At 38.9% G+C, this 27,080-nt stretch overlaps 1 protein-coding gene across 1 annotated transcript; it reads right to left on the bottom strand.

The window, feature by feature from the left end:
- LOC139718644 (uncharacterized) lies at window positions 1-26,760 on the bottom strand. The gene is made up of 9 exons (XM_071630107.1): window positions 26,007-26,760; window positions 16,513-16,712; window positions 15,371-15,551; window positions 7,862-8,046; window positions 6,410-6,684; window positions 5,025-5,205; window positions 2,007-2,345; window positions 792-1,235; window positions 1-200 (listed from the first exon to the last, which is right to left on the bottom strand). Exons 1-9 carry the CDS (start codon window positions 26,756-26,758, stop codon window positions 1-3), a joined length of 2,757 nt encoding a protein of 918 aa, XP_071486208.1. The 5' UTR covers window positions 26,759-26,760.
- Between the last annotated feature and the right edge of the window lie 320 nt (window positions 26,761-27,080).

Raw genomic sequence — 27,080 nt, 5'->3', positions numbered from 1 at the left:
CTAGATTCCATTGACGGTAACCGGGACCTGTGTCGCCACGGTGTATCCTTCCAGTGTGGCATTAGTGGTGTGTTCATCTCTCCTACCCCCGCCACCGCCGCTTTTGATCTGATCTGTGTGAAGTTGGCTGGTCGTGTTGTTCACAGCACTCTCAGCCATGCTGGCGCTGAAGTCTAGCACACGGCTTGGCAGCTCCATACCTGGTGAGAAGAAAATTAGCATGTTGGTACCACAGTGTGAATATGCTGAGCATACAAAATGAAGTCCCAAATACAGCAAAAATGGTAGAAATGGTATATGAATTTCTAAACAAGTGTAAACAAATTGGCATTCACCCAAAACCATGATTATGTTAAGGTGGTTAAGGTGATTAAAAATCACATTAATCAAGGGTAATTTGAATAGATTAAGAAATTATAGAAAAAGATACTCTCCATCAATGGTATTTCAACATGTGAAAGAAAATTCATACAATGAAATACAATGACAAATTTTGTTGTGATTTTGATTTTGATTTTGGAATAAGAAACAAGGGCTTTAATTATCCATACCCAACTAGTGAAAACACAACACAGTGGACAGGACTCATTGTAGATAATACAACTTGTGGGTAATTTTGTACCCAAAAACACAGACTAACAAAAACATTGAAAGTCAAACACTGGAGGAATTCTGTTAACATTCTCCTAGCAATGTACATGAACTAAGATGATGACTTCTTTTTTTCTCGCAAAAGAATATTTACTTGGTTTTATGATATATGAAGAAATAAAGTGTGTTACAAAAAGAACCCTGAAATTCACCTGCTGATCTGTTGCTAGCCTCACTGGCACAGGAAGAGGGGGTCACATGTTTGACGCTACCAGATCCCATCAGGCTACTGCACGACGTCACCGCCACTGCCGCGGCGGCGTGCGAGCTGCCCTCTACCACCGACCCCTGACCTTTGGCCCCGGAGTTGGTCATGACCAGCGCCTGGAGCTCGCTGGTGTCCAGCTTCATGTGGCTGGTGGAGGTGATGGCCGTGATGGCGCTCAGCGGCAGGGTGAAGTCAGGCAAGAGTTGTTGGCTTACGGCTTGAGACACCACCTGGTGTTGCTGCTGTTGCTGCTGCTGTTGCTGTTGCTGTTGCTGTTGCTGTTGTTGTTGTTGTTGTTGCTGTTGTTGTTGTTGGTTAGAGGAGGCAAGATGAGGGTGGCTTGGAGATTGGATTTGGTGTGATTGAGAGTTGATGGCTGGGGAAAAAGAAATGAACAATATATAGATGATGTATCGTGTCTGTCCAGACTTTGACATCCAATTCAAGCCCCTACTGCTGAAATTAGTTTTGGAAATGATGAGCATTTTCCTCCAGATGTTAATACTTTGTATTAACAAAATAAACAGATGAGTAACCAAAGGACAAGCACAAGCATACATAAGAATGAAATATATCTATACATTCTCAGGTAATCAAATTATTCATCTATTCATTCAATTATCTAATCATTTGCACCACATGTGCTCTGTGATTGAGATGGCAAATGACACAGAACAGCTTACAGATATGTCATATGAATATATGTGTTTGCTTCCACAAACAACTGCCTTGGATGCCACTCCAGTTAATGCCAATATTGACATATGCCACTCTTTACATGGATAAATCAAGGGTACGCTTTGGCAGAATTCAAGTGCTGTAAACACCATGTATTCAGCGAGTTAAATTTCTCATGAATCAGGACTTCCCAACAATTTCACAAGCGTTAAATTCCATGATCATGGAGTAATGAACACAGAAATGTATGCGTGCACATGTCAGAATCGGAGTTAATATGTTTGCATGTTGTTAAATTTAGGGATAGCCCAAACTCATGAAATTCTTGAAAATAAACCCCCACACTGGCCCAGGATATACATGTATAGGATATACATGTATAGCATACACAGTAGGATCCTATATCAAAAGGCAACACATGCGTCCATTTTGGGATTGGACTGATGAAACTGGTAGTGCACCAACCAACCTTGGGTAATTTGCTGCAGTAGTCCTGGATCAATGAAGTGCTGCAGTTGTTGTTGTTGCTGCTGCTGCTGTTGCTGCTGTTGTTGCTGATGTTGCAGGTGTTGTGACTGCAGCTGACTCAGTGCCGTTCTGGTGTGGGCGTTGAGCTGACTGGCGTGAAGGTGTTGCTGAGGCTGTTGGTGCTGTTGCTGCTGGGGTTGCTGGGATGGTTGCTGGTTACCTCTCATCATTCGTTGCAGCGTTGACTGTGGCTGATGGTGTTGTTGCAGGGCCTGCATGGTAGCAGATGTCTGGTGGCTGCGGTTGCCAAGACGAGTTGCTGTGTCTTGATGTATGCCACCTGTGTACATAGGACCAGCAACACAAGTCAGTATAGCTGATAAGTTCAGAATCTTCAAGGGTAACGGGATGCTCTGCCAACTAATACAGTCCAAACATTTGTTGATATACAACAAGTGAATTGACAGATCCACACTGTATTACCACCATTATGAAACATTTTAAGATAGGAGAAATTACTTTGATTGACAAAATGTCACGTAAGCAGAAGTGGCAGGAATATCAGAAGAATTGGAAAAATGTTGAAAAGTAAACATTTTCTAGAACAAGAAATTTTGTAGTCTCGCGACATTCAAGATATGTTTGTCTTAAACATCTTTCATGGACTTATGATTTGGTCCATAGAATCCTACATTCTGCAAACTGCTTTCATTTTCTTCAAGATTGTAATAAGATATACAGCTTAGGGTCATTATCATGGTTACTCTGAACTGTTTTCATGCATTAACATGTTGTAATATTGCATTCATTACATCAACCCTAACTGGCAAAAACTAAATACTGGTACCACACATCTTAATCTTAACTGCTGAGGATGGGTTGATTTTGCTACAACAAGTAATTCCCATAGATTATTGCCCAAGTATACTCGGGACTCGTCCTCAACGGGTTAAATTGTTGAAAATTGCGATGGAATCGTGTTAAAAATATTAGCATGACAGGAAGGAATACATTTGTCATGTTCAATAACTCCACTATCTAGGGCCTATATAGGTCTTCTCCAACTAAAATCTTGATGACAGTATTGAGAACTAAAGCCCAAATTAAAGGTCATGTAGCAGTGCCTATAAAGGACCTTTACTTACACGGAGTGAGAGATGGTGCGATAGATATAATCCACACAACAAATATAATATAGCAAGTTTAAAGTTGAAAACTGCACCTCAAAGTGTGCATCAAACAATCAAGAAAATCATACTCTTTATATCACCCAGGTCTGCATCCCTTACAATGTCTGTTTCAGTGAGTAATCTAGCAGAGCGAGACTAACGCTTGGCCACTCCGCAGCTTGTTTGTTTGTTCTCTCTGCGATTGTACTTTGTACGGCACATACGCTTGCTGATAAGCGCTGCCATGCCAGCGGGTTTCGGGCAGCGCTTTGTTCATGCCGTGCCCATATATTGCACGTAGTGCTATATGAAGATTAACTCAGACGTTTCTGGATAGTAGCACAAGTCATCAACCATTTCATCCACGATGATATGCCGCTAATTAATGTGTAACCCAAAATCTTGTCAAAGCCTGTCACTCTGGCAAAACGACTCACTGAAATCTAAGGTGCAATGAAGCAATAATGACAAGATTGACAAGGCTTTCATGAAAGCATATATACTGATTTATCCATCTTCTTGCCATCTGATAATTAAAACAGTCCACAACCACTCAGGAATTAGGAAAAACAACCTAAAAATCTTCTCTAATTTTGGGGAATCAATTCTGTGGTACAGCATTTTGTACATGTTCCAATTAGGCCTCAAATAAAAACTTCAAGCAAATTGGCTCTATAGAAAGTCACACTGAATTGAAAAGCAAAATGTGAGTGAATATATTTGTTCTTTGAGTGAATATATTCATGAAAGCACACAGGCATTGGACTAAAATCACCAAGCTTTACATATATCCTTTGACAATAAAAAACACACCAACAGTGGACAGTCATAGCACTTCAAAAAAACTTGTAGTTGTTTTTGTGTTTGTGTGTATGAGTGTGTTATGATCAACTTGGAAGTGAGTTGTAGCTATTAGCACATTAGCACAGTGATGCATGTGGTAGAATACAGACTTGAGAACTGTTGTTTGGAATTGAAAGCTAAATAGGGATGCAGGAGGTATGTTCACATGACTGGTTATGTCACTGTGGAAGAGTGTGTGCAGAACCACATGTTTAATGTGAGGAGACAGTTAAGAGTGAAGGTCTATACTACAAAAAATTCCAGGATGCAAGAAATGATTTCCAACATTGCAAGATAGAAAGAAGTGCATGGGTGGGACACATTCTGAGGAGGACAGTTTTTCCACCGATTATAGCAATAAAATGAAAACTTCACAGGGAATGGAGAAGGGTATAAAAGAGGAAAAGTTACACTTCTCAACAATGTGGGAATAGGAAGATCAAATACAGGGCTGTCAGATGCTGTCAAACCTGAAAGGAAAATCTGTCGGTAAAGGAGAGGAAACAAAATTATCAAGGAGAAGAAGATGCTGCTGATTATGATGTAGAAGAAGATGATGATGAAGAAGAAGAAAAGAATGAAAGAGGTTAGAGATGAGATGCTCTCAAATCTAATAGAAAAACATCATGGCCAGTACAGGCAGGAGGAGGAAATATTATCAGGGCAGAGAAGATGCTTATGATGATGATGGTGGTGATGATGATGATGATGATGAAGAAAAAGATGATGAAGAAGAAGAAAAAGACTGGAAGAGGTTTGAGATCAGATGCTGTCAAAACGGCAGGAAAACATAATGTCCAGTAAAGGCAGGAAGAGAAGAAAATATCATCAAGAAGAAAAAGATAATGGAGAAAAAAGAAGAAGTAGTAGAAGAAGAAGAAGTAGGAGTAGATGAAGAAGAAATAAAGAAGGAGAAGGCGTACATTACATATTCTTTCCCTTAATCCAATCCTACCTTCCTCCCCCCTATATACATGGTGTCGTTACCAAGACTACGAGTCACTCACCGCCAGACTGCGGGGCCAGGAGTACGTGGTTGGCTTGCTGAGCCACGCCCTGGTAGGAGAGCTGCTGGCTCGGCTGCTGACCCATGTGGCCGTATGCGTTCCCCGGGGACGCGGCGGTGAGAAGCTGGCGGGTGGTGTACCCTCCGCGCTGTATGCTACTCACCGACGGTAACTTTGTGGACTGTAGCGAACCCTTTTGACACAAAGACGAAAAACAGAGTCAATATTCAGAGATGAGGTCTTACTAGTACCTGGCGGCAAATTCTTAAACATTCATGTGATAAAAATAATCGTCACAATAGGTGGAGTTATATTCTTCTGAAGAGAAGCCGTTTTGACAGATTTGCCCCACATTACTCTTTCCGCGGTATAGTTGATCGGGTATGGGGTCAATGCCGTTACTTACGGTAAATATTCACCTGTTAATGCTGTGATCATTCGCTCGCTCCTATGTTGTGTAATACACTTTTGTCCATCTTTACTTTCGAAGGACCTCTCACAACGAACTGGGAATTGCACTCTGTATTGCTTTAGTGCATTCCGTCAGGATTTTTTTTATAATCCCCTCCCTAATCCCCCCCCCCCTCTCTCTCTCTCTCTCTCCCTCTCTCTTCGCGAAAGTTAGTGGTGGTATAGTATGAATATTGCTTTCATTATATCAGCCTATGTATTCTTGCGATCAAATAATGAGTTCACATCAAAGTTAGATTTCCACGAGTGGGTTGGTAAGTCATCCCGTACTTTTACAGGCATTATACGTATAATATACCGTATGATATTAACATCATAATAAATCAGGTTGCGCCAATGCACCTGTAGGCTATGTTGCGCGGATTGAGCTACAATATATTTGTTTGTTTGTGTTCTTCTTTTCCCTGTAACAAACTCCTCGACAGGCATACAATGTATTCATTTATAAATCACGCAGTGAATGCCAAGATCATTGGTTTATGGTCAGTATATTTTATTATTGAAAAAGATGAATTGAATCTAACTTCATGTCTATTATATCATAGTGATTAGAATTCAGTTATTATTATTCTTTTTTTTTTATCGCATTACGACACGAAACTAATATAGGACCTTGCAGGTAGAAATGGTTAAAAAAATCTTAGATTTTTTTGTTTGTTTGTCAGAAAGGAATGGAAATTGAGTGAAGGGGTAAAATTCAGAATACTTGGAAAATGATTTGCCAAAGTTCTGAAGTTTGATACAAGCTTACAAGTTAAGAATGCCTAAAAGAATCAAAGGCATTGTTAATGGATGTCAACAAACAATACGGGCAAAAATGAATACTTGTGATTGCATGAATTGATAAGAGGTTAGATTTGAAGTGAAACGTAAGGAATTTAAGAATATTTTTTTTAAAAGTTCGACGTACGTACCAAGGTTGATCCGTCTGTCTTCAGCGCCCCAATGGCTTGAGAAGACATGGTCATCTGCATGCTGGGCGAGCCGCCGGTAACGGTGCCCCCGCCGCCGAGCACCGCGCTGTCCTGTAGGGCGTGCAGCTGAGCCAGTGCCATGGAGGTGTTGGAGTGATGCAGGTTTTGCGGAGCCACGGCGACAGCTGGCTGGAGACCCGCCCCAGCCTGGCCCATCAGCGGTAGATCACCGATCAGTACATCCGCTACGCTACTCACCGGGCTTGTTTCCACACCTGACACTGAATAATACAGTGATTCACGTACTGTGGTTAACTCTCGATTTGATTTGAATTGATTACTAGATTTTGATTTGATTTGGTTTGACTTGGTTTACTCATTCTCCGTATGGCATCACTTTACATTCCTTATTTTCAGCAATAACAACAAATACTGGATGGTACCACACGCCATATTGCTATATTTCAAACAATAGTTCAACAATTTTCATTACACTGTATACATCTGTGACATAATGGCATGCGTTATGAATTTCCATACAGAATGGTTGCCAACAATAAGCAAAAAGCTTGACTCATTATGATCATCGATTATCTGTTTGTTTCATGACAATAAGAATGGTAAATCGGGGTTATGGTCCTACAACAAAGGAACCAAACAGCTGGGATGACCAGTAAATCTTATTAGGCCTACGTTAATGGGAACAGCTTTTTAGCAAAATATTGAATGTATATAAAGTATACCATTTTCTTCAGAAAAAAAATAACAGCATTATATTCATTCTAATGAAACGCAGTCGCTGTGACAGTTTTCACGGACAGTAAATGACACGATCGGGCCAAGAGTGTCTCAAGTTCAGCAAATATTATGTACTCGTTTTGTAGTATAAGGGTCTACATTGTTGACTTGAACAGAGGGAATGATTATATTCATTGAATGTTTGTGCATGGTCAAAATGAGCTTTCATATTTCTACAACACAACGATTCAACATTTAATGACACAACAATGACTTGGTTCGCAGAGATTGTGAAGACCTTCATGACAGGAATTTTTGCACATTAAATTATTTTGACATGCAGGAGAGCCTTTTGGCACCGTTTAGGTCGAGTTTCAAGGACTAAGGATTCAACGCTGCGGCTATTAACTATACAAGCCTGTGTGTAGTGCAACAGGATATTGAAAGACATGGCATGTGAAGTAATTACAGTTCAATATTACAACGATTACAGAATTAGACTTACCTTAGTCCTAATTGTTATAACAAAAATGAAGGAAAGTTATTGATATGTAGGTATGTACGTTGATATCGAATAATATGAGAACAATCTTATTCTATTACATGTATTATGAGAAAGAGCTGAGCCGGTTATCTCGGAGGTTTAGCTAAAGCATTCGAGTCACTCCGCTGTCCCAAATGTCCAGAAAATCAAGTTTGTATTCCCTCTCTTACCTGAGTGATGAAAGTTGACGTTGGTCTGGGAGTTGAGGGTCATTCCGTCCGTGGCCAGTTTGTTCTTGAAAGCTTCCTCTTTCCTCCTATTGGCGAACCAGTTGTACACCCGCACCTCCGTCACCAGATTCGAACCCAAGCCTCCCACCTGCGAGGGGGACACGCCCCTTTGGACACACTCGGCCCTGTGGGTTGTAGAGGATTGACAAAAATATACGTAGGCCTTTATTATACTTGGGTGTTGTACATATTTTAAAAGGAAGGTCCATGTGTTCTTTATAGCTTTTGTAAAAGTGACGTTTATTGATTTTCCATCATTTTATACCTATACCTTATTCCCTGTTCTATTACCGCCATTCTTTGTGGTTTATAAATAAGGTATGGGTTCTAAATCTTTCTTCCGAACTGCTGGTTGTCGTTTTGACAACTCGTGTAATAATGAAGTTTGTTTTGTGGCAGTTACCACTGCGTTTCTTACTTTAACCGTTTCTTCCCTGAAAATTGTTAATACTGCACTTCAAAAATTGCAACCCATTTTTATGATTTTGGTCATGATATTTTTGTTGTTTAAAACGGATGGAGATGACGGGCATAATAATGTGCAGTCTTTTTTTCTTTGTCTTTTGTTGTTGTTCTTACACTTCTTGTTGTTTCGTTTTGCCTAAAAAGGCCTGATGATCCTTTCTTTGGTTATCAATCAAAAGCCCCAATTCGAAGCGAGTGTATGGCTCCGATACCTACCAAGGTATAATGATAGAGCACAGGGACAGGTGGTTCGGTCGCTATACGTCTACCTGGTTTTACTTTTATATGCGTCATCTCTAACTTGTCTAATACAGCGATACTTGAGAACGATGCTAACTTTTCGATCGAATCCATGCACCTGTTCAGCCCTCCTCAGACTGTGGATTAATCATTGACTTGATTGGCTGAAGACCATAATGATTATACTGTCTGGCTTCTCTTGGACAGGTAAGTTCCTTTTTAAATGTTTCTTTTCGCCATTTTGAAATCGAAATGTTATATTTCGAGGTAATGGTTGCTGGAATTTACAGCGAAAACGTATCATTATTGATTTATATATTTATAGGCATCTGGAACCATGTTTTCAAGGGTGTCGTGTAAAAATGAGCAGGCTGTTAATACTATAATCACGCACAATTTCTTCTCAAGAAAGAATAAAGACATAGAAGAAATCTTGGCAAACATGAAGACATTGAGAAAAAAAAAACTTGTATAGTCTTGAAATGAGTATGCACGCGAGAAGGGCCTTATGAAATGGATGACAAAAATGTGAATTTTTGAAGTTTGCGAAGTCGGTCGGATCAAGTGTAATTTTAGTGTGCTTCCTGCACATGCTAAGCGTTGTTATGTTTGCTATGGGAAAAAGACATTGTGCGCCTATCATGCCTATAGCTCCCGATACCAATAGACATTATTACCAGAGAAACGGAACATAAAAAAGTGAAAAAGTGGCAGGTAAACATTTTTATATGAGCAGAAAGCAGAAGATATTATGGATCTATCTATCTATCTATCTATCTCCCTATTATATCTATCTTATGTGTTTATCTATCTATCTATCTATCTATCTATACCAGCAAGATATCTATCTACCCATCTCTTCATCTACATCTATCTTCTTATATCTCTATCTATCTGACTGTCTATTCTATCTATATATCTATTCTGTCTATCTATCCATCTATCTAATTTGTTCACTTCTTACCGGGACACGGTATAACCATGGACCTATATACTACACACATGGACTAGTAACGAAGGTCTTTCTTTGATCCCATCATCACCGCCGCCACCTGATTTCGTGCATCTTAATGAGTACATTCAGGAGCTTGGATAATGGCGATTGTGCAATGGCGATTGTGCAATCGTGCATCGTCACTGACAAAAGAACCATTTCCCTCATTGCGGTCTTATTTTGCTTAGGTGCCTTTTCAGACTCAACTGTCTCTGAATAAACACCGATGAAAGGGAGCAGCAAACCCGAAAACATGACAGCGTTTTCCTGTCACAAAATTGAAAATTACTGAAATGGACTCTTGTGGACAAGCATGTAACATGGCCTAAGGATAGGACATACATGACATCTACGGTTACTGTCCATGTTTACTCAGGAACAATGTGCGAAAAATGGGGGGGGGGGAAATAGATTACAAATCACAACCAACCTGCCAAATTAATTGCTTTCTCTTGTAAAGTACACGCATTTCGCAAATGAAATTACTTGAGCGATAATTTCCCAATGTCCACTACAACTGCTTATGCATTTTTCTTGCTATCTTCTGCGCATGTATAGTTTTAGATTTCTCAAAGCGCCGTCTTGATTTTATCCAGGCTGGTTGTCGGCGGTGATGAGATTGACGATTTTTATTTATTTATGTTGTCGAGACAAAACTTTTGGTGATGTTCTCAAGAGAAGAGTTATGATGAAACACCTTCGATTAATCTTCGAATCACGTCTACAAGGACAGCAGCCAACGCCATAGATAATAACACAAAAGCAGTAGAAAAGATGGGCTGTACCGCTCCTATGTCTGATGTGCTTGCGTTGCAGCAATGTCGATTTATTTGTACTTGCGGATTGCGAATATGTTTGTAAATGTGATGGTACATTCATTTTCATTCATGGCAATCTATCTTTCCAAATTGACGTATCCATTCTCTCACTTTGACATAATGAATGACCTTATAGTAAGAACCGTTAGTCTTCAACGACTGATAAATCTTGTTTATTTGCCACTAACACTGAGTCCGGGTGTTGTCCTATAAATCACGAATGTAACGTTATTACTGCAGGTCCGTTCGTCTGCTGTGGAGTCTCACTAACATTGATATAATTCCGACAAAACTCTCAGGTGGTATTGGAGGAATACTTTCCAATCAAATAGAATGACTAAAAACCCACTTTGATCACATAGGGCCGCTGGTGTAGATACAGCTCGGCACTATTACACGCTCTACGGGATGTCACACCAGCTTGACAGATGAGCTCATTATGACGTCATCTTTATATCCCGGGACGTGAACTTGTTTTGATTGATGAGGGTGTACCACCCATCGCACGCCCGTGTTTCCGTATTACTCACACGATGTAATCACCTTTTGTGTAAACCTCGGGCCGACGACATTTCACGTCAAAATCATTGCGGTTTACACGATGGGGGAGACGTGCACACAGTTTCCGCCATATCTCATACCGCACCCATAAGCAACATTCCAGTGCCACAATTAACTTTTAGCGATGAAATAATAAAGATAAAACAATAAGGGAAGAAACTTAAGATCTGCACAGGCAGCTTGAATGAAGAACAATGCTATGTCTTTGAATACTAGGACCCTGTTTTATCAAAAGATAAAATTGATTTTAAATTTCCTTACCACACAGGCTGTCATAGACTTACAGTTGAAATCAATTATATAATCAATTCTAACTCTTCATAAAACAGGGCCCAGATGTGCTAACACGACATACCATTGTTTTTGTCCCATAATCATGACCGTTTTTGATACTTTTTCTTCTCTGTATACGGGAACATCAAAATAAATCCGTGATAAAAGACGCATGATAATGCCCGGAGAAGTTGCATGAGGTCACGACGCAACACGACACGACATTATACGACACAACACGACACGCACGTAGGCCTGAATACCGCATTGCCGACTTCAAGGAGGCTGCCAAGGTTGGGCTACTTTGCACCGAGGGCTTGCGGGGGCTGGATCGGAGTGGCACAGTGACCCCTCGCGCTTTCGCAACACATGCGCCATGGAAACCACCATTTTTCTATGGACTTGATGTTTATACACTGTACATCCATGTGGTATCGATAAAAACTCCCACACTTCATACTCACACAACTAACACACACCAGAAAGAAGAAGGTGGGGAAGAATGAACCTTAGAGATAACTCTGCTAGGACCACTCCGGCTATAGTTAACGGAAGTATACTTTTTTTCATCGAAAATGTTACGTGATGGCAATAATCATGATGGTTTACAGCCCTCTCAATTATCTAATTATTGAAGAAATACATTCCTTCATTTAGCTTTTCACACTTTCTATTCATCTCCTTTACTATCTCGTCCACCTCTTCGTTCTTTGCTCTCATCAATATCTTTAATATCGTTATCGACATCGGTTTTTCAATATCAATACACTCCTCAACCCCACCCCACCCCCTACACTACTGAGTACGGCGAATTGTCGTACTGTCTCTTACCTCCTAACATCAATGGCAAATTTGATCTGACTTCAGAGCCTCAGGGAAACACCAAAATCACACACACACACACACACACACACACACAAAAAAAAAAAAAACAACAACAAACAAACAAAACAAAACAATCCCCTAAAGGTCTATCGATACAGTCAAACTTGCCTAAGCGGTCATCTGTTTATAGCGACCACCTGCCGAATCCGACCACTGAAAACAATTCCCCTGGCACAAAGCAATGCTAAAGACCTGTCTACAACGGCCACTTGTTTCGTCTCCCTTGGGTGGCCGATATAGCCAGGTTTGACTGTATTCGCAAATGTCATGACCAGCCTTGAGTGCATATGACAGTTGCTCAATATAACAAAGATCACAATTACATGAGTTTCACTTCTCCACAGGTATCTTAAGAACAAAACTGACTTGAAGGTAAAAACTTTTCACTTTCGTCACACCACAATTTTCAGTCCGCTGAGTGTGCACTACATACTGCATGGGTATCTAATGGCTAGCAAATTGGATTGCGTGGCAGTGGCAGCGCTTTCTGTGGGCGAAAACATCAAACCCCGACGTCAAGACAGGCATAGAAATCGAAAGATTCGATGACCGAAACCTGGCATATCCGTTAACTTATCAATGTTTCGACGGACCCATTTAATAGTTCCTTCGTTGCTCAAATTTGACGCGGAAGGAAATAGTCATTAAAAACATCGGTGTATATATTTTATCGCATTTGACCGAGATGACATATTAGAGGGAGAGAGAAGGGAGAGAGAGAGTCAAGAGAATTATTATCATGAGGGATAGAGGGGGGGGGGGGGGGGGGGAGAGAAAAGAGAAAGGGGGAAGTGGCTTCAAATATCCTCCATGTGATCATCACTGTTTGTAATAGACCAGTTCGTAGTCCCACTTTGCACATGAGCAGAAAAAGGTCATTTTTTTTTGTACCAACAGGCATTTTGGTTTGTTAATTCACTGAGATAAGCATCTGTGATGTGATGATTATTCATGTATCCTTATATTGATATAGATGGTGCTTGCCAGCACATCCACCTGACAGCAAGCCTGGTATTTGGCAATATCAAAAGAAAATGTTGTCAATGCATTCAATACAAAACAATGAAATGCATGGCTCCTGAAATGTCAATTGGCCATTCTGGTCACCTGGTCTATGAAAACGAAAGTTCATTCTTTGTTTGAATATGAATTCCATAAACTGTTACGTCGGGCAAGCTTATGTATTTTGTCGCTTTGTAAAACGAGTGAAATGCCTAACCAACTGAGAAAAAAGAAAGGTAATTTGTACCAATGTGTACATGAGCTAATTACGAACTGGCTATGTGAACATTCAACCTCAGAATTACAATGCCGGTTTGTGATATCAGATTGTTGAACTAAAAAATCTAGACGTGTACTCATGCGCTCCTTCCCTCCCCCTCTCGCTCAAAATGTCCGTGTGTATGACTTATTGTGTATGTATACGTACATTGAAGCTCAGTGTGAATTAATACGTCACAGAGAGGGAACATACTTGCCTATATACTTTTGTTAAGTGTTTACTGGCTTTCCGTACAGATGGGGTAATGCAATACGACTTCAATCACGAAACAGAATATCGAGAGCATGTCTTAAGAGAATTGAATCAAACCAACCTCTCACACTCGCTGGTCGATCCAAAAGTCGATACCAAGAGGATCTTTTCAAGATGCATGCAGTAGAGAGCGTTGAACTCAAAGAACAAACGTTAGACGATTCGTTGTCCTACTCTTCTCAAGTTACGACATGGACTTGTGCAATTGTAACAACATTTTAATAATTAACACAGCAGAGGTAATGCGACACATTTTCTAACCATCTGTCTGCTTCAAACCAGCTTCATTTTTCGTTCCAATAATTGTTTAAAAATATTCGAAAACAGGTGCACTAAATATTATATCTCTACACGTATCGTGTACTCGTGCAAATTTACTGCCTGCATAAAGAGCTCATGTTCGTTATATGGCCCAATTCACAACTGTAAACTTCTTGAAACACAGATAGAAACCATTTCCTTTTAGCTGGTTTGATTTTTCTTTTTTATCCGAAACTTGATCTGTCAGCCACTCAAGCAATATGTAAACAGTCAATGCCTTTTGAATTCGGAACAAGCATTCAGTGATATTTGAAACGGAATCGGGTCTTTGGTATAAACGAATGTCTCTTCGGGATGAAAGTGTCTAGAGGCCATAGACACCGACAATAGAAATTCCGTCATTCTATTTGGAGAGTATGTTTCGTTTCCCACGAATCGAATCTGTATAGCGACACATGGTCGTTTGTTTAAATGATGATAGAACCGCAGGGCGGGGCACTTTTAAGGATTTGCCGAAAATCTGGGTTACTGCGACACCGACGATGGTGGCGTCATTTCAGGATTCCCCACAGACTGGTGACACACACACGCAGACAAATGAACACACACACACACGCGCGCACGCGCGCGCACATACACACACACTCTCACACACACACGCACACACACGCAAATGAGATTTGGGTAGGGACTCTGAAGAAGAAGAAATAAAACCCCACTCCATCATTAGCCGGAAAGAGCCTGATAACTTCAATGGTCTAATCAAACTAATCCTTATTGATATTCCAATATGTATTCGTTTATAACTAATGATCATTACTTTCAAGTGCTGTTCGAAATGATACAGCGAAAAAACTTTGTGATACAGCAAATGTCACCGAATAATTATGAAGAGTCTGTCTTTTCTCTCTCTCCTTTCTCTCCCTCGTTCATTTTTTTTTTCATTAGATGTATAAAGATGGATTGTGATTATAGTGTCTCGTACGTGAAAATTCTGTAGACCCTTTAATTATATACATTCATACATTAACACAAACCTGCATTTAATACATACATGCACTTACATACATGGGATGTGCATATTATGCGTGTGTTTGGATGATTTCATTCTAAGAATTAATACTGTGATATTTTCAGTCAAAATAACAACATTTTTTTTTTAATCTAAAAAATAATTAACTGCCATGCAACATAACCTCCGAATACGAATTGTTTCGTTGAAGTTCAATCCGGGCAGTTAATATCGCTACAACAATGTATTATGCATGGAATGTTTGAATGTAAGTAACTGGAATAAGCGAGGACATTACGTTATATTTTCATTACGAGACATTAGACATCTTCATGAATCAAGTGGGTCTTTTTTATGGATTTCATATTTTTTAGTTCATTTGGGGATTCCAAAATTCGAAACTCACGCATTGCACTGGATCACCAGACTTTCTCGCTCCTCCTTGCTCGGATTCCGATTCAGGTTGTAGGCGTGGTACAGGATTCGCTGTGAGGCAGGGCCCCACTTGAAGCGATTTCTCCGCTGTTTCTTCGCCGGGTTCTCCTCGGTGGTGAAGACGTAGTGACCAGTGTCGGGGTTGGTGAATTCTGCAAGCACGTACATTGTATTGAACAAAATTAACAAAAGTAAAACAGACACAGACACACACATACACATACACACACTCATACACATACACATACACATACACATACACATACACATACACATACACATACACATACACACACACATACACATACACATACACATACACATACATATACACATACACATACACATACACATGCACATACACATACACATACACATACACACACACATACACATACACATACACAAAAACACGCACACACACACACACATGATAAAGCTGCACTCATGCAAGTTTTACTTCATCATTGTTTCCATGTCATTGAAGCCGTGACGTGCAACCTATACCAAACAAGGAATACTGATACAAATACATTGACCGCTTTCCCAAAAGTTTTGATTTATTAATCATGGAGCTATTTCCTTCCCCCAAAACACAAGAATTTCTATTTGAAAAAAGTTATATATCATAATTGATACCAGCGCATGGGGATTCAACTAAACTTCGTAATTTCATTTGGAGTAAGTTTCATGCTTTCATTTTTTTTTTGTTCTTAATAATACCGTATATTACAATCCCCGCGGAAGTAACATTTTTCTCAACCCGAATAATGACAAAAGATCAAAACAGAAACAGAAAAACGAACAAACTATTATCCCATCCCAACAATCTCCACAAAAGTAAAGAATAGCAGTTAATATTATAAACATTTGCTGTAAAATGCGATTAATTGAATGTTTGAAGAATTTACTACGGTGGGGTGACAACTTTGGTAATACATTATACTCTTGAATAAAATGAATCAAAACGATGTAGGACCTAAGTGATAGCGGCAATTGATATAGCACTAAATACATTATTCATGATTCAAGCAAGAGACATATTACTATGCGTAATATCATTGTCAGTAGTATTGAAGGCATAAAGTGCATGAAGTGATGTGTTTGACCTACGTTTCATGACTTCCTTCTGTTTCTTGTCATACCAGTCATAAAGCATGGCACGCTTTATGCTCTTCATGGGCGTTCCCTTGTTCAAATGCTGCGAGAGATGTGATTGGTTGAGCCCCGTGGCATCTACCACTTCTCTCTGGGGGATGTTATGTTGCTGCATGTACATCTTTATCATCTTTGCCACCTGCCAGGGGTCCTGCCTGCAAATGGGTGGATAATAAAAGAAAAAGGGACAAATATCAATAAAACTTCCCCCGAATCATCATGTCTGCTGTTATGATAAAAAGGACCCTCTTTTTGTCCTCTTTGTTTTGAATAAAAATTCAAAAGTGTTTTTTTTTTTTTTAAATCATGTATAAGCAGTGCTCCGCTTTACAGGCTCTGCTTTTCAGAGGGCCACTTCCCAAGTGTACATTGCTATTTTTGGTTGTTTAACGAAATTGTGTGTGTAGTTCAATATACTTAATGATGCTTTTATCATGTATTTTCTAGAAAATGGTAAGATAACAATTGTGTAATGTATGTTTTATATTTGGTTACTCTTTTGAGAACGGATGGAAATAAATCTCAGTTGAACTTAATTAATTGAACAACTGAAATATACAAAGCAAAATTGTTTTTCACATTGACGAAATTCGTGTTATGTCCGCTTATTATCATTCACATGTTTGAGTCTTTAACTTTATTTGTCACATTGTATAGAAGTGTCCAGATCAAAATAATGAAACATCGTGATATCAATATTTTTGTATGACTCAGACTAGAGCAAGAATAATTATGTAACTGAACATTTTAGGGTTATCATCATAATTTTGTCTTTATCATATGAGTGTAAAAAATGAGGTATAGATATGGAAGATATAGCGGAACCACGCTTCGGAAACTCTTGGTTTACGGTTTAAATGATGACGTCAGGGAATGTTGAAGATGAGAGTGGTGTGAACAAAGGACAAATCTACCTTATGAGGATCGAAGTCAAAATCGCTCGGATGCAGGATTATTGTTAACTCATCGTTATAGAACCTATCATCCTATGGTCCTACTATAAAAACGTCTCGTTGCGACATTAAGAAATGCTTTTTTTTTTCCAGGCATATATATGTAGTTCTTATACTTCCATTATACGTAGTAAAAAAAGCTTTTATCTGTCTTAATGAAACAACTTGCCAAAACGTTCATAGTACAAAAGAAAATCGATAGATTCTTCAAAGAAAAAATGTGAGGAGCTGGATTTTAGACTATACATTATCAGTGTCACTCTCATTATTTATATGAGGCTGAATTTGTCTTTTTCGGAGAGAAAAAATTCAGAGTCAGAAGGTTTCAAGATTTCAAATTCAAAGTTTAACAGCTTCCTCGTTGTATGACAGCGAACACACAGCCCCTGGCAGGCCGCGAGTGTCAAACTGCCATAAACTCCATTGAGCAAAGTTGTCCTTTATCCCGTCCAAATTGCCCAATTTATCGCTCGAGCAATCCCATAAAGTTGGCCCGCATGTCTCGATGAAAAGTAGAGCCCCAGTAATGACTTTGTTGGCTGTATGACGAGCAAATACCGGGCAGAAAAGAATATGAGGGTTGAGCGGTGATATGAAATGAAAAGAAGGAAAACAGACGGGGAGAGAAAAAGCTATATAGGCAGACAGAGACAGAGAGGGAGAGGGTAGGGGAGAGTGACTCAGTGAGAGACACAAGGTGGCGTAGCATGACCCTTGTACATTGGCAAACACTCTCGTCCGCAGCGCGCGAGACGTGTTGGTTTCTCTCCCCAAACTACGCGCGCACCTATCCCCCAACAAAGTTTGCTGTAACAAAAAAAGTAACGATTTTGTGTATTGAATCTAAAATTGACTTCTGTTCGTGGCTCAACACTTATCAACAATAGGCTAATAAAGGGATTCCATGCCTCCCAACATTTGCAGAGATCGCACGGTAGGGTTTAATTTTCTGTTAATTTTCAACCCTAATTTCAACACTCTATCTGTTGCGACGAGTAGACGGATTGATAACCGCGCGGTCCAAAGTACCCGCACAACGCAAAGCTGAGAGTGAAGTGTTTTCTGTTTGCCCAAAGCCTAAAGCGGACTAAATGTTTGGTGAGCTAACAGACCTCCAAACAACAGGAACAAGATTCCGACCATGTGGCCCACTAGCAGAATGATATCATTGAAATGGAATTGTTGCCCGCATATAAAGAGAGAGAAAAAAAATGAACAAAAAAGGAATGAGTACAAGAAGGGGGCAGAGGGGTCGTTAATACGAAGTCTTGTAAGAATTGCCATGAAAGACCACTCGTAAGCGGCGGATTAGGAACAAGCAATCCAGCCCAAATCCTATTTGTAAAACATACGATAGCTCTAAACAGCCCTAAAGGCATACATAATAGGGCGGCATCGTTTAGACTAGCTCAAAGGTAATGTAACCAGTGGATTATCATAGCGGAAGACAACTAGAAACGTGCTAAACTTCTTGATGACCTTACAAACCGAGTTGAGCGCCAGCGACACACTCTTCGGAATCGTTAGAAAAAGAGGCATCTAATTCGCGAGGGATCGTCATTCGCACTTTATCTTGTTCACATATTTGTCTAAAAAGGCCAGAACACAAAGTTGGGCAGCACGATCGTAGTCTTAATTACAGGGGAACTCTTTTTATGTAATATTATACATGTAGAGGACAATACGAGAGGTCTTCTATATCGTAAATAAAGGACATTGTTTTGATTGACGATAAATCCTAATTTCATTACGTCAGACAAGCCGGTGAAAAGGCAGTGACTCACGTCTAGTGTGTTGAGTGGGATATGCCTATCGTAAAATCTTGTTACGGGCCTGATCTATATGCGATACCATGCAAACTATAAGACTTTGAATTCGCCCTTCCTTTGTAATCTTTTTCTTTTTGGCAGTCCTTTTCCATCTCAACAAACTACTCAAAATATCTCATGTAAGACCACATAATTATATACCAATCTCATTATGAACCGGTCATATAGAGTAAGTTGTTTCATAGCCGACATACAAATTGATCATGGCTCTTGTTTAATCCGGTTTCCAGTATATTCTAAAACCACTGGACTTATCTCCCGGCGATTCCACAGCTAGGCGCATTATTGATTTGACATAATTAAACAACCATCTATATACGATACAATAAGAGAAGCTACGCATTAAAGTATGTTTTGTTTACTTCGTGTTGTATCAATTCATACATTATTTTATTTTGCACTTCATTACCTTTACATCTTACAATTTTCAACCACAATTGTGTAAAATATGTACTTCGTATATTATGCACTACCTTTTGTTGGATGGAAATAAAGTATAGTTTAATTAAGTTGAACAATAGGAGAGATTTTTGATATACTTTTGAGATATTTTAATGATATAAATATCAACATCATGGTTTGCATAATTAATAAATGTAATTATTGTGCAATGGTCCGATAATAATTAGCATGTAAAGTTCAACTAGGCTCACAAATTCAGATTACGTCTGAAACTGCCTCAAATTATTCATGAAAGGCTATATATTGTATATTAGGAAAATGCGCTGAAACTATTACGTCCAGACACAATGAAAATAAATCATGATTACCATACACCAAAATCAAGTTTAATTTCAAACGTTTTCAGCAAGCTTGATATCATCAATCCTTGATGATATAGGCCTATTTAAAAAATCATAAAGTTTAAATTCTTCCGAATTATCCCAGTTCAATGTTACCTCTCGTGGCAGAAATATCGATAAATAGGGCCTGTCGGAGTATAAGAAGCAAGCGCTAATGGGCCAGGGTTGTGCGGGAAATGGGAGATACGTGGTTTGGTACTGTATTGATGGCCGATCTACGGGAGGTCATTTATCTAACTTGTTGGTTACAGAGCAGTGGCATGCTACTTGTTGCTATAAATCATTAATTTCTAGCGTCTGTTACTTTTTCTTTAAACATCATTAAAAAAAAGAAACGCCAATCTTTTCCTGCTAACAGTCGTTAATGAAAGAGTTAAAGCAGTATTGTACAAGATTTTTTTTTTCATGGATGCTGCGTTGTGCTCGATGAAGACATTCAAATGCAACAACATTTTCATGTGAATACTCAGTATTTAGGACATCTTTAGAGGAGATGTAAATTAAGTTCTCTGATCAAAACAAACCTATGCGATTATTTTTTTCACAGATATTGATTAGAGTTGAAAGTTTCCTGTATTAATGTTGCAGACAATCCACCTGCAGCACAAGATTTTCAAATGCTGTATCCTCTAGACCCTGATGATAATCATGGCGTATTGAAATGCAAAACGCATCGATCTATTTCGTTTACTTAGAAACAAAGCGATCACTTACACTCTGCCATATCTGTCGTTGTGTTTGATGAATTTAAATTTGTGTCGAAAAGTTTGCTATGTTTTCTGTTCACTGTGTGACGAATGACGAGAGATATGACACTTCATTACTAGGCTATCGTGATACCATCAACGAAATTCAGGAAAAAAAAAAACTCCAGTACTCCCAAACATAAGCCATGAACACACTTGTCCCAAAGATGTGAACAGGGAAAAAAAATATATATAAATTAAATCAGATCAATTTTGCATAATATCGGGTGTTTTCTGGCGATGTCCCCTGGTGTGTGACCGGCCGAATTGTACATGGGTCGACCCATTCCATGATCTTGGTGGCTGTGCGCAGATGGGAAGATAAGAAGGAGACTAATGGATACAGGGTCAAAGTCTTGATCTAAGAAACACGTTCCGTTGCCAAGCTTGAATCGACACCTCTAGCAAAATCAAAATGATACAATAATCAAATGAAAATTTCACAAGTGCAACATCGTGACTTATGTGTGTGATTTGACATGAATACCCGGTTTTCTGTCTACATTCCTTTAATGGGCAAACGTGGAAAAACTGGCACATCAATGATTTTGTTTCAGGGAAGTAACACTTCGAAGCAAATTTATATTTAGGCACGTCAGTTATCACGGTCGTGTTAGTTTTTATATCTCTGCACTATCTTGACGCCCCTGAGCGAAGCCACAAATCAATCCAGCCACAGGACCGATAAAGTTATAAACTTAGCAAATGATCTACCAACGCCGTTCAATGTTCTTAGCAATTAAGCCATAATACCAAGTTGATCATTTATTTATTTGGTACGTAGGTCTAGTTATGAAATAACCAGGCATTAAGCTCATAACTTATAACCTCCCCAATCAGATTTTTGTAGTAAGTTAAGAATTAATAAGAAGTGCTTTACTTGAGATATCCCTCAGAAACAAATGCGTTAAGCGCTGCAGTTGGTCGAGGGGTATTTCATCTGTGAGGACTCGCATTTCAAACTCTATTTCAATCCATTCACATCGATATGTTTTTGGACATTTAAATTCAAGGATGGAGCAGCGATATATTGATCCTCCAGGATATCGATACCGGATTTATATCAGGAAAGTAACCTTCAATGTGACTGGATTTCTAATTTACGCTGGAATATCTCACAAATACTTCAAATATCACTATTGCATTTTTCCCCTTGACGTATAGGACTGCCTTGTTGACCATCAATATTCATGCAGACACTATTGTCTTGGTAAGGCGTGTGCTACAACGATCAGTGCTATTACGATATTATACGTGATAAATGCTGGTTACATAATTATTTACGACGATATACCATTACGACCCTTCTGTACTGCATAGGCATTATATTTGTCTGATCTGCTTCTTTTCAAACCGACATAGACAAATATTTTGCACATCGAATCGTATCTTTTTTTTTTTTTTGGTTCTAGTGTGCCTACAAAGCTGAGATATTCTTTTCAGCTGAGATACTGTTTTCAGCTGATCTTATTTCCACGCTGTTATTTTCACAATTGAAGCTAAATATATAAGAATCAATTGTCTTTTAGACTATTCTATTTTGTAATTATAACAAAAAAAAATGACAAGAGAACTTTTCTCATTCTCCTCAGCACCTTTGACGGTGCATGATTATGAGTAACTATATTTACGTGTTAAATTTGTTTCAAGTAAGACATAATTTCTCTATGTTGTGGTTTGGGAGCTCACTGCGCTGGTGTGATTATAAAATCTGCTGAGCAAGCGTGTAGCATCATTGTAAAAGATGAATATTTGCTCTTATCTATATTCTATTCCTCTCTTTATTGTAGGTAGTTATACGAAACCTTCAAAGGATATTCTTGCCTGTCTATGGGGTAATATAAAAAGTACAGAACAAAGTAAGAGTTTCATTCTTTATTTGAAAATGAATGAGATTAGGGGCACCGTTGAGCAGTGCTTAACATGACAGCAAGTCATCCGAAAAAAGGACAGAAAGAAAGAACCATTTTTATAGTCTTCGGTGTATTCTACAAACTGTGCAAAGTCATATTAAGTTAATTTAACATGAGCTCGAATTAACTGCGATACTACTATTTTGTGCGTACTTTGTCAACGATAAATGGAGGATATATCAACGACAACAAAGGTTTCGGAGGATCTTGTACCTCGTCTTGTAATGAATTTATTGTGCTGTATAAGGATGAACATGATATACTTGATGCTACGCTAATATTTCCAATGAATAGTACAGTTAAGTTTACACCATAGGTGTATATACATTTTTAGTGGAAAGTAAAGGTAATTGCCAGCTGACAAGAGTGGGAATCTAATGGTATATTTTTTTACTTCGATTCTTAAAATTCCTGTCATTCTCGTCATTAATCGACCATCAAATATTTAATGTTCTTATTAGAAAACCTGGCTTATGCACACCTCTGTGAGAAAGGTTAACAACTGAATTAAAAACCTTGTGGAGAATCATACCCTATCACAAGGCAGCATGAAATGACTGCAAACTGGCGTCTTGGTATGACGAAGTACATGCATTTAGTTGGAATAGGTGGACAGAATACGTTTGTTACTAAGTTCTTCGGAAATACACATCCATAAATTTACTTGCATTTAGTTTGTTAGATGTCCTGTTACCCTTACTCTACTTTTTTTAAATCAAATTCTATTTCAAACGTTTTCTATGTATATGTATCAAGATGGAAAGCAATTTCAATATTGATATCCATTTCATTAGTTTGAAGTTGATTTGATTATACTTTAGATATCTTTACAGTTCCTACACTCTTAAGATGAGAAGTTGTGAATAACAACTTGGAAAAGCCCAATTTAGGATCCAGACTTTAACTTGACAAAAGGTAGGGACGTGACTAATGCCGAATGGTAAACGGAGTACAGTGTATTGACTGTGTTAACAATTCTTTCCGGAGCTATGTCATTGACAGTTTTTCCAGCAAACTAAATTTACACGTGGTGTTAAAGCACAGAATGTTTATCTCCGTTTCTTCAGAAGTGCTCTGAAATACAAAATAAACTGTTACAAGAAAGGGGAAAAAAGATGCCTGAATCAGTCATATCAGATTGGATCAGCTGTCGCTTTCAGGTGTGCAAGTGCATATTGATGAGTAAGTTGGTCGACTTTATACTGAATTTTCTTTTCTTTTATGTGAAACCTGACAATTGTCATTATGATGTCAGCGAAGTCTACACCTCTAGGGTTTGTATACTTCAGGGCCGATTCCCTAATGAGTCATGGACGTAATAATGGCTGCATCATATATCACCTCGTTGGGACGTCGGTGAACTCACTAGTTTCAATAGAGCAATATACGGTCGACTTTTCCCCGACCAAAATACACACGTTTTACTCTGCTTTGTGAATGTTTATTATCGAGTTCTTCGAGAACAGTGTAAAGCGTTGGACCCATTGATAATAGCGTATCACACAATGCATCCTACGGAAATTGAATATTATAAAGACTGCAACGGCAAGTAGCCCTCGTTTTCTTCCGTGCTTTTTCTAAAAACCAAGTATTAAATATCAACATGACCCTACCCCAAATAACGACCAAAAATCAAACAAATAAAAATGTTCCCAATATCGTTTCCATTCCCTAGGAGTGACGCAGTATGAAATAGATAAAAGAAAAAAAAAACATTAAAGAAGGATGATCAGAGGTTGCATGAATTGGAACAATATATTATAAGATAAATGTAGGACACATAAACACATATTCCTCATCTGTTTATCTGGGTTTTCTTTGAGGGACTCGCACATAACAAGCACTGTTTTTGAGTTGGTCTCTTTGGTTTTCACTGGACATGTTTCAAATTTATGCTTTTCTTGCAATGGTAAGCAGATTTGCTTTACAAGAATGGTAATTGCCAGTTGATATCACTGTGTCGTCCTCTCATTTGCATTTCTTGTTAACTTGTGTTCTGTTGAAAAGTGGAATAGATTCTGAAATTTCGAAATGTGTTGAATTGCACAAGAAAAGAAATCACTAAATCTAAATGTAGGTTTGTTATACACTTTCTGAACTTTGATCATTAAAACTCTTGTTCTCGATCAACAAAGCAATGGTGTTTAAGAGGAAAATGGATTTTAAACATTAATTACATCAGAAAATCTTCTAGGGTTTTTTTCTTCGATTTTTACTCAAACTGATGCATATAAAGGCAGCAAGAGAAATATAGAATGATACGATTAGAAGTTGTTGAAAAGATAAGATAATGATTGGAAATATAAATTTGAAATATTGGAAATCAATTTGTCTCCTAGCTGGATGAATACAAGTGAATAAAGAATATTTAAAAAAATGAGAATTGAGGATTGTTACAACTCCCTGGAAGTTTGAAGTCCGTTGCTTTTCTTTTTCATCGATAACCCTTGTCAGAAAATGATAATGCCATCACTAGTATAAGAAATGTAGAAATAACTTTCATAAAATGCAAGTTTTTAACATTATCTCAGAAAGAATAAAGATTTCACTATAACGAGTGGAAACCATATAAGGTCGCATGATTTCAAGCATAATTTGTAAAATCATAGTCTATTATATTGCGGGTTATATTGCAAGCCAATTTGAAATAAAGACCAAGTTCGAGGGAAAAAAAAACCTATCACAAAATAGTATGGAAAGGTAAAAGCTTGACCCCCGTTGTATTGATCTATATTGCTGTGTTCCTATAGTAATTGAATATGATTTCTTATTAATAAGTCAAGTTTCAACCAAGTGTTCATTGGCCTTGGGTTGAAAATAGATAAGAAGACTGCAAATGTAATTGATAAGAATCTTTGAATTGTTTTAATGATTTACAGATGACATAACCAGGCTCAAATTAACAGATTCTAATCAATCGCCTGGGGCAATGGAGGTAATTAACTATTAATTATTGACGATTCGATGCCCCGACAGATGCAAAGTGCAACCTGAGGGTGTTAATAACTAGCATCGATTAGTCCTAAGCTGATTAAGCTCCTGGCTATCTGGTTAACGGTTTAAAATATAACCGGGAATTGGTTAATGAAATAAATCATTTGTGAAAATGAGAAATAAGATCCGATGAATTTTATTTTTGCCGAATGATTGAGTAGACGTAGACATTCGCGGGTCTAGAATAGATGTAACTGTTGTATTCTCTCACCTTAGCAGCTGGTCCTTCATCGTGAAGGGTTTGTCGGGGTCCTCCGGGCTGTAATCGTGAATGCTCTCCTCCCCGTCTGCGTAGTCCGACATGCTGGTACAATTGCTGTCGTTATCACCTTCTTCCATTGCGTTCGCCACCATCCCGTCCTCTGTATGTAGCATTTCCTGACCCCCAAGATTGCTTTCTAAAACCTGCTTAGCCTCCGGGTCCCCGACCACACCTTCTTCTTCTCCCTCTACTTCTTCTTCTTCGATCACCACCTCCGGATCGGGTCCCACTGACCCAAAATCCGTCACCTGGTCAAGGGAGTCCAAATGTTCTTGGTGTGTGGTTTGCTCGCCGGCTGCTCCGGCGGCGCTGGACATAGGGATTGTGGCGTGTGAGGCTATTGTTCGCTGCAGTGTTTCCACTTTGATGACGGTGAGCCCGCGGCTACGGTCCGATGAATTCAAATCTGTTTGTTGTAAGGATAGCTCTTCACCGGCTGCCGTCAAAGAAGACGACAACAATGTTTCATCCGATTTATCCTCATTTATAGCTGAAGAGGCGATGGTGGTCGGGGAGGAGTAAACTTTCAGAGATTCGGGCCTGCAGTCGATGGCGTTGCTGGCGGCTTTCTCTGTACTTTCGGCGTCATCCACGCGAAGCCTTTCGGCCGACAATTCGCAGAGTATATCGTCGGGGCTAAGGCCCGAATCAAACAAAGCGTGAATCAACTCCCGCTGTAATTCAGTGAGATTTCCGGGCATGATTTGATGAACATCAAAAGCGAAGTCATAAATCCATTTTTAGTTTCAGATATGAACCTTTGTTTATGAGACGATAAAATAAAATATGTATAGAAAGACGGCGGAAACCGGATATGATTCTTCTACCTTCAATGACAACACACGTAGCCGAAGGGGTTAAAAAAAGGCAACACAGTGTTTTATACCAACCTACCAGCTCATACCAAATATGGGCCGAGGAATGTCACAAAATTGCAGAAATCTTCTTTAATATGTATTTCCCAGATTCCCGCCATTTTTAATCACAAAGTATTGTCGCAGCCCATAGGGATGATCATGCTCG

Source organism: Diadema antillarum, unplaced genomic scaffold (assembly GCF_040938485.1).
Source record: "Diadema antillarum isolate AM-2024a unplaced genomic scaffold, OU_Dant_1.0 scf00000008, whole genome shotgun sequence".
Classification (NCBI taxonomy): Eukaryota; Metazoa; Echinodermata; class Echinoidea; order Diadematoida; family Diadematidae; genus Diadema; species Diadema antillarum.
The sequence above is the reverse complement of the archived record's forward strand: the minus strand, read 5'-3'. Positions and strand labels throughout refer to the sequence as shown.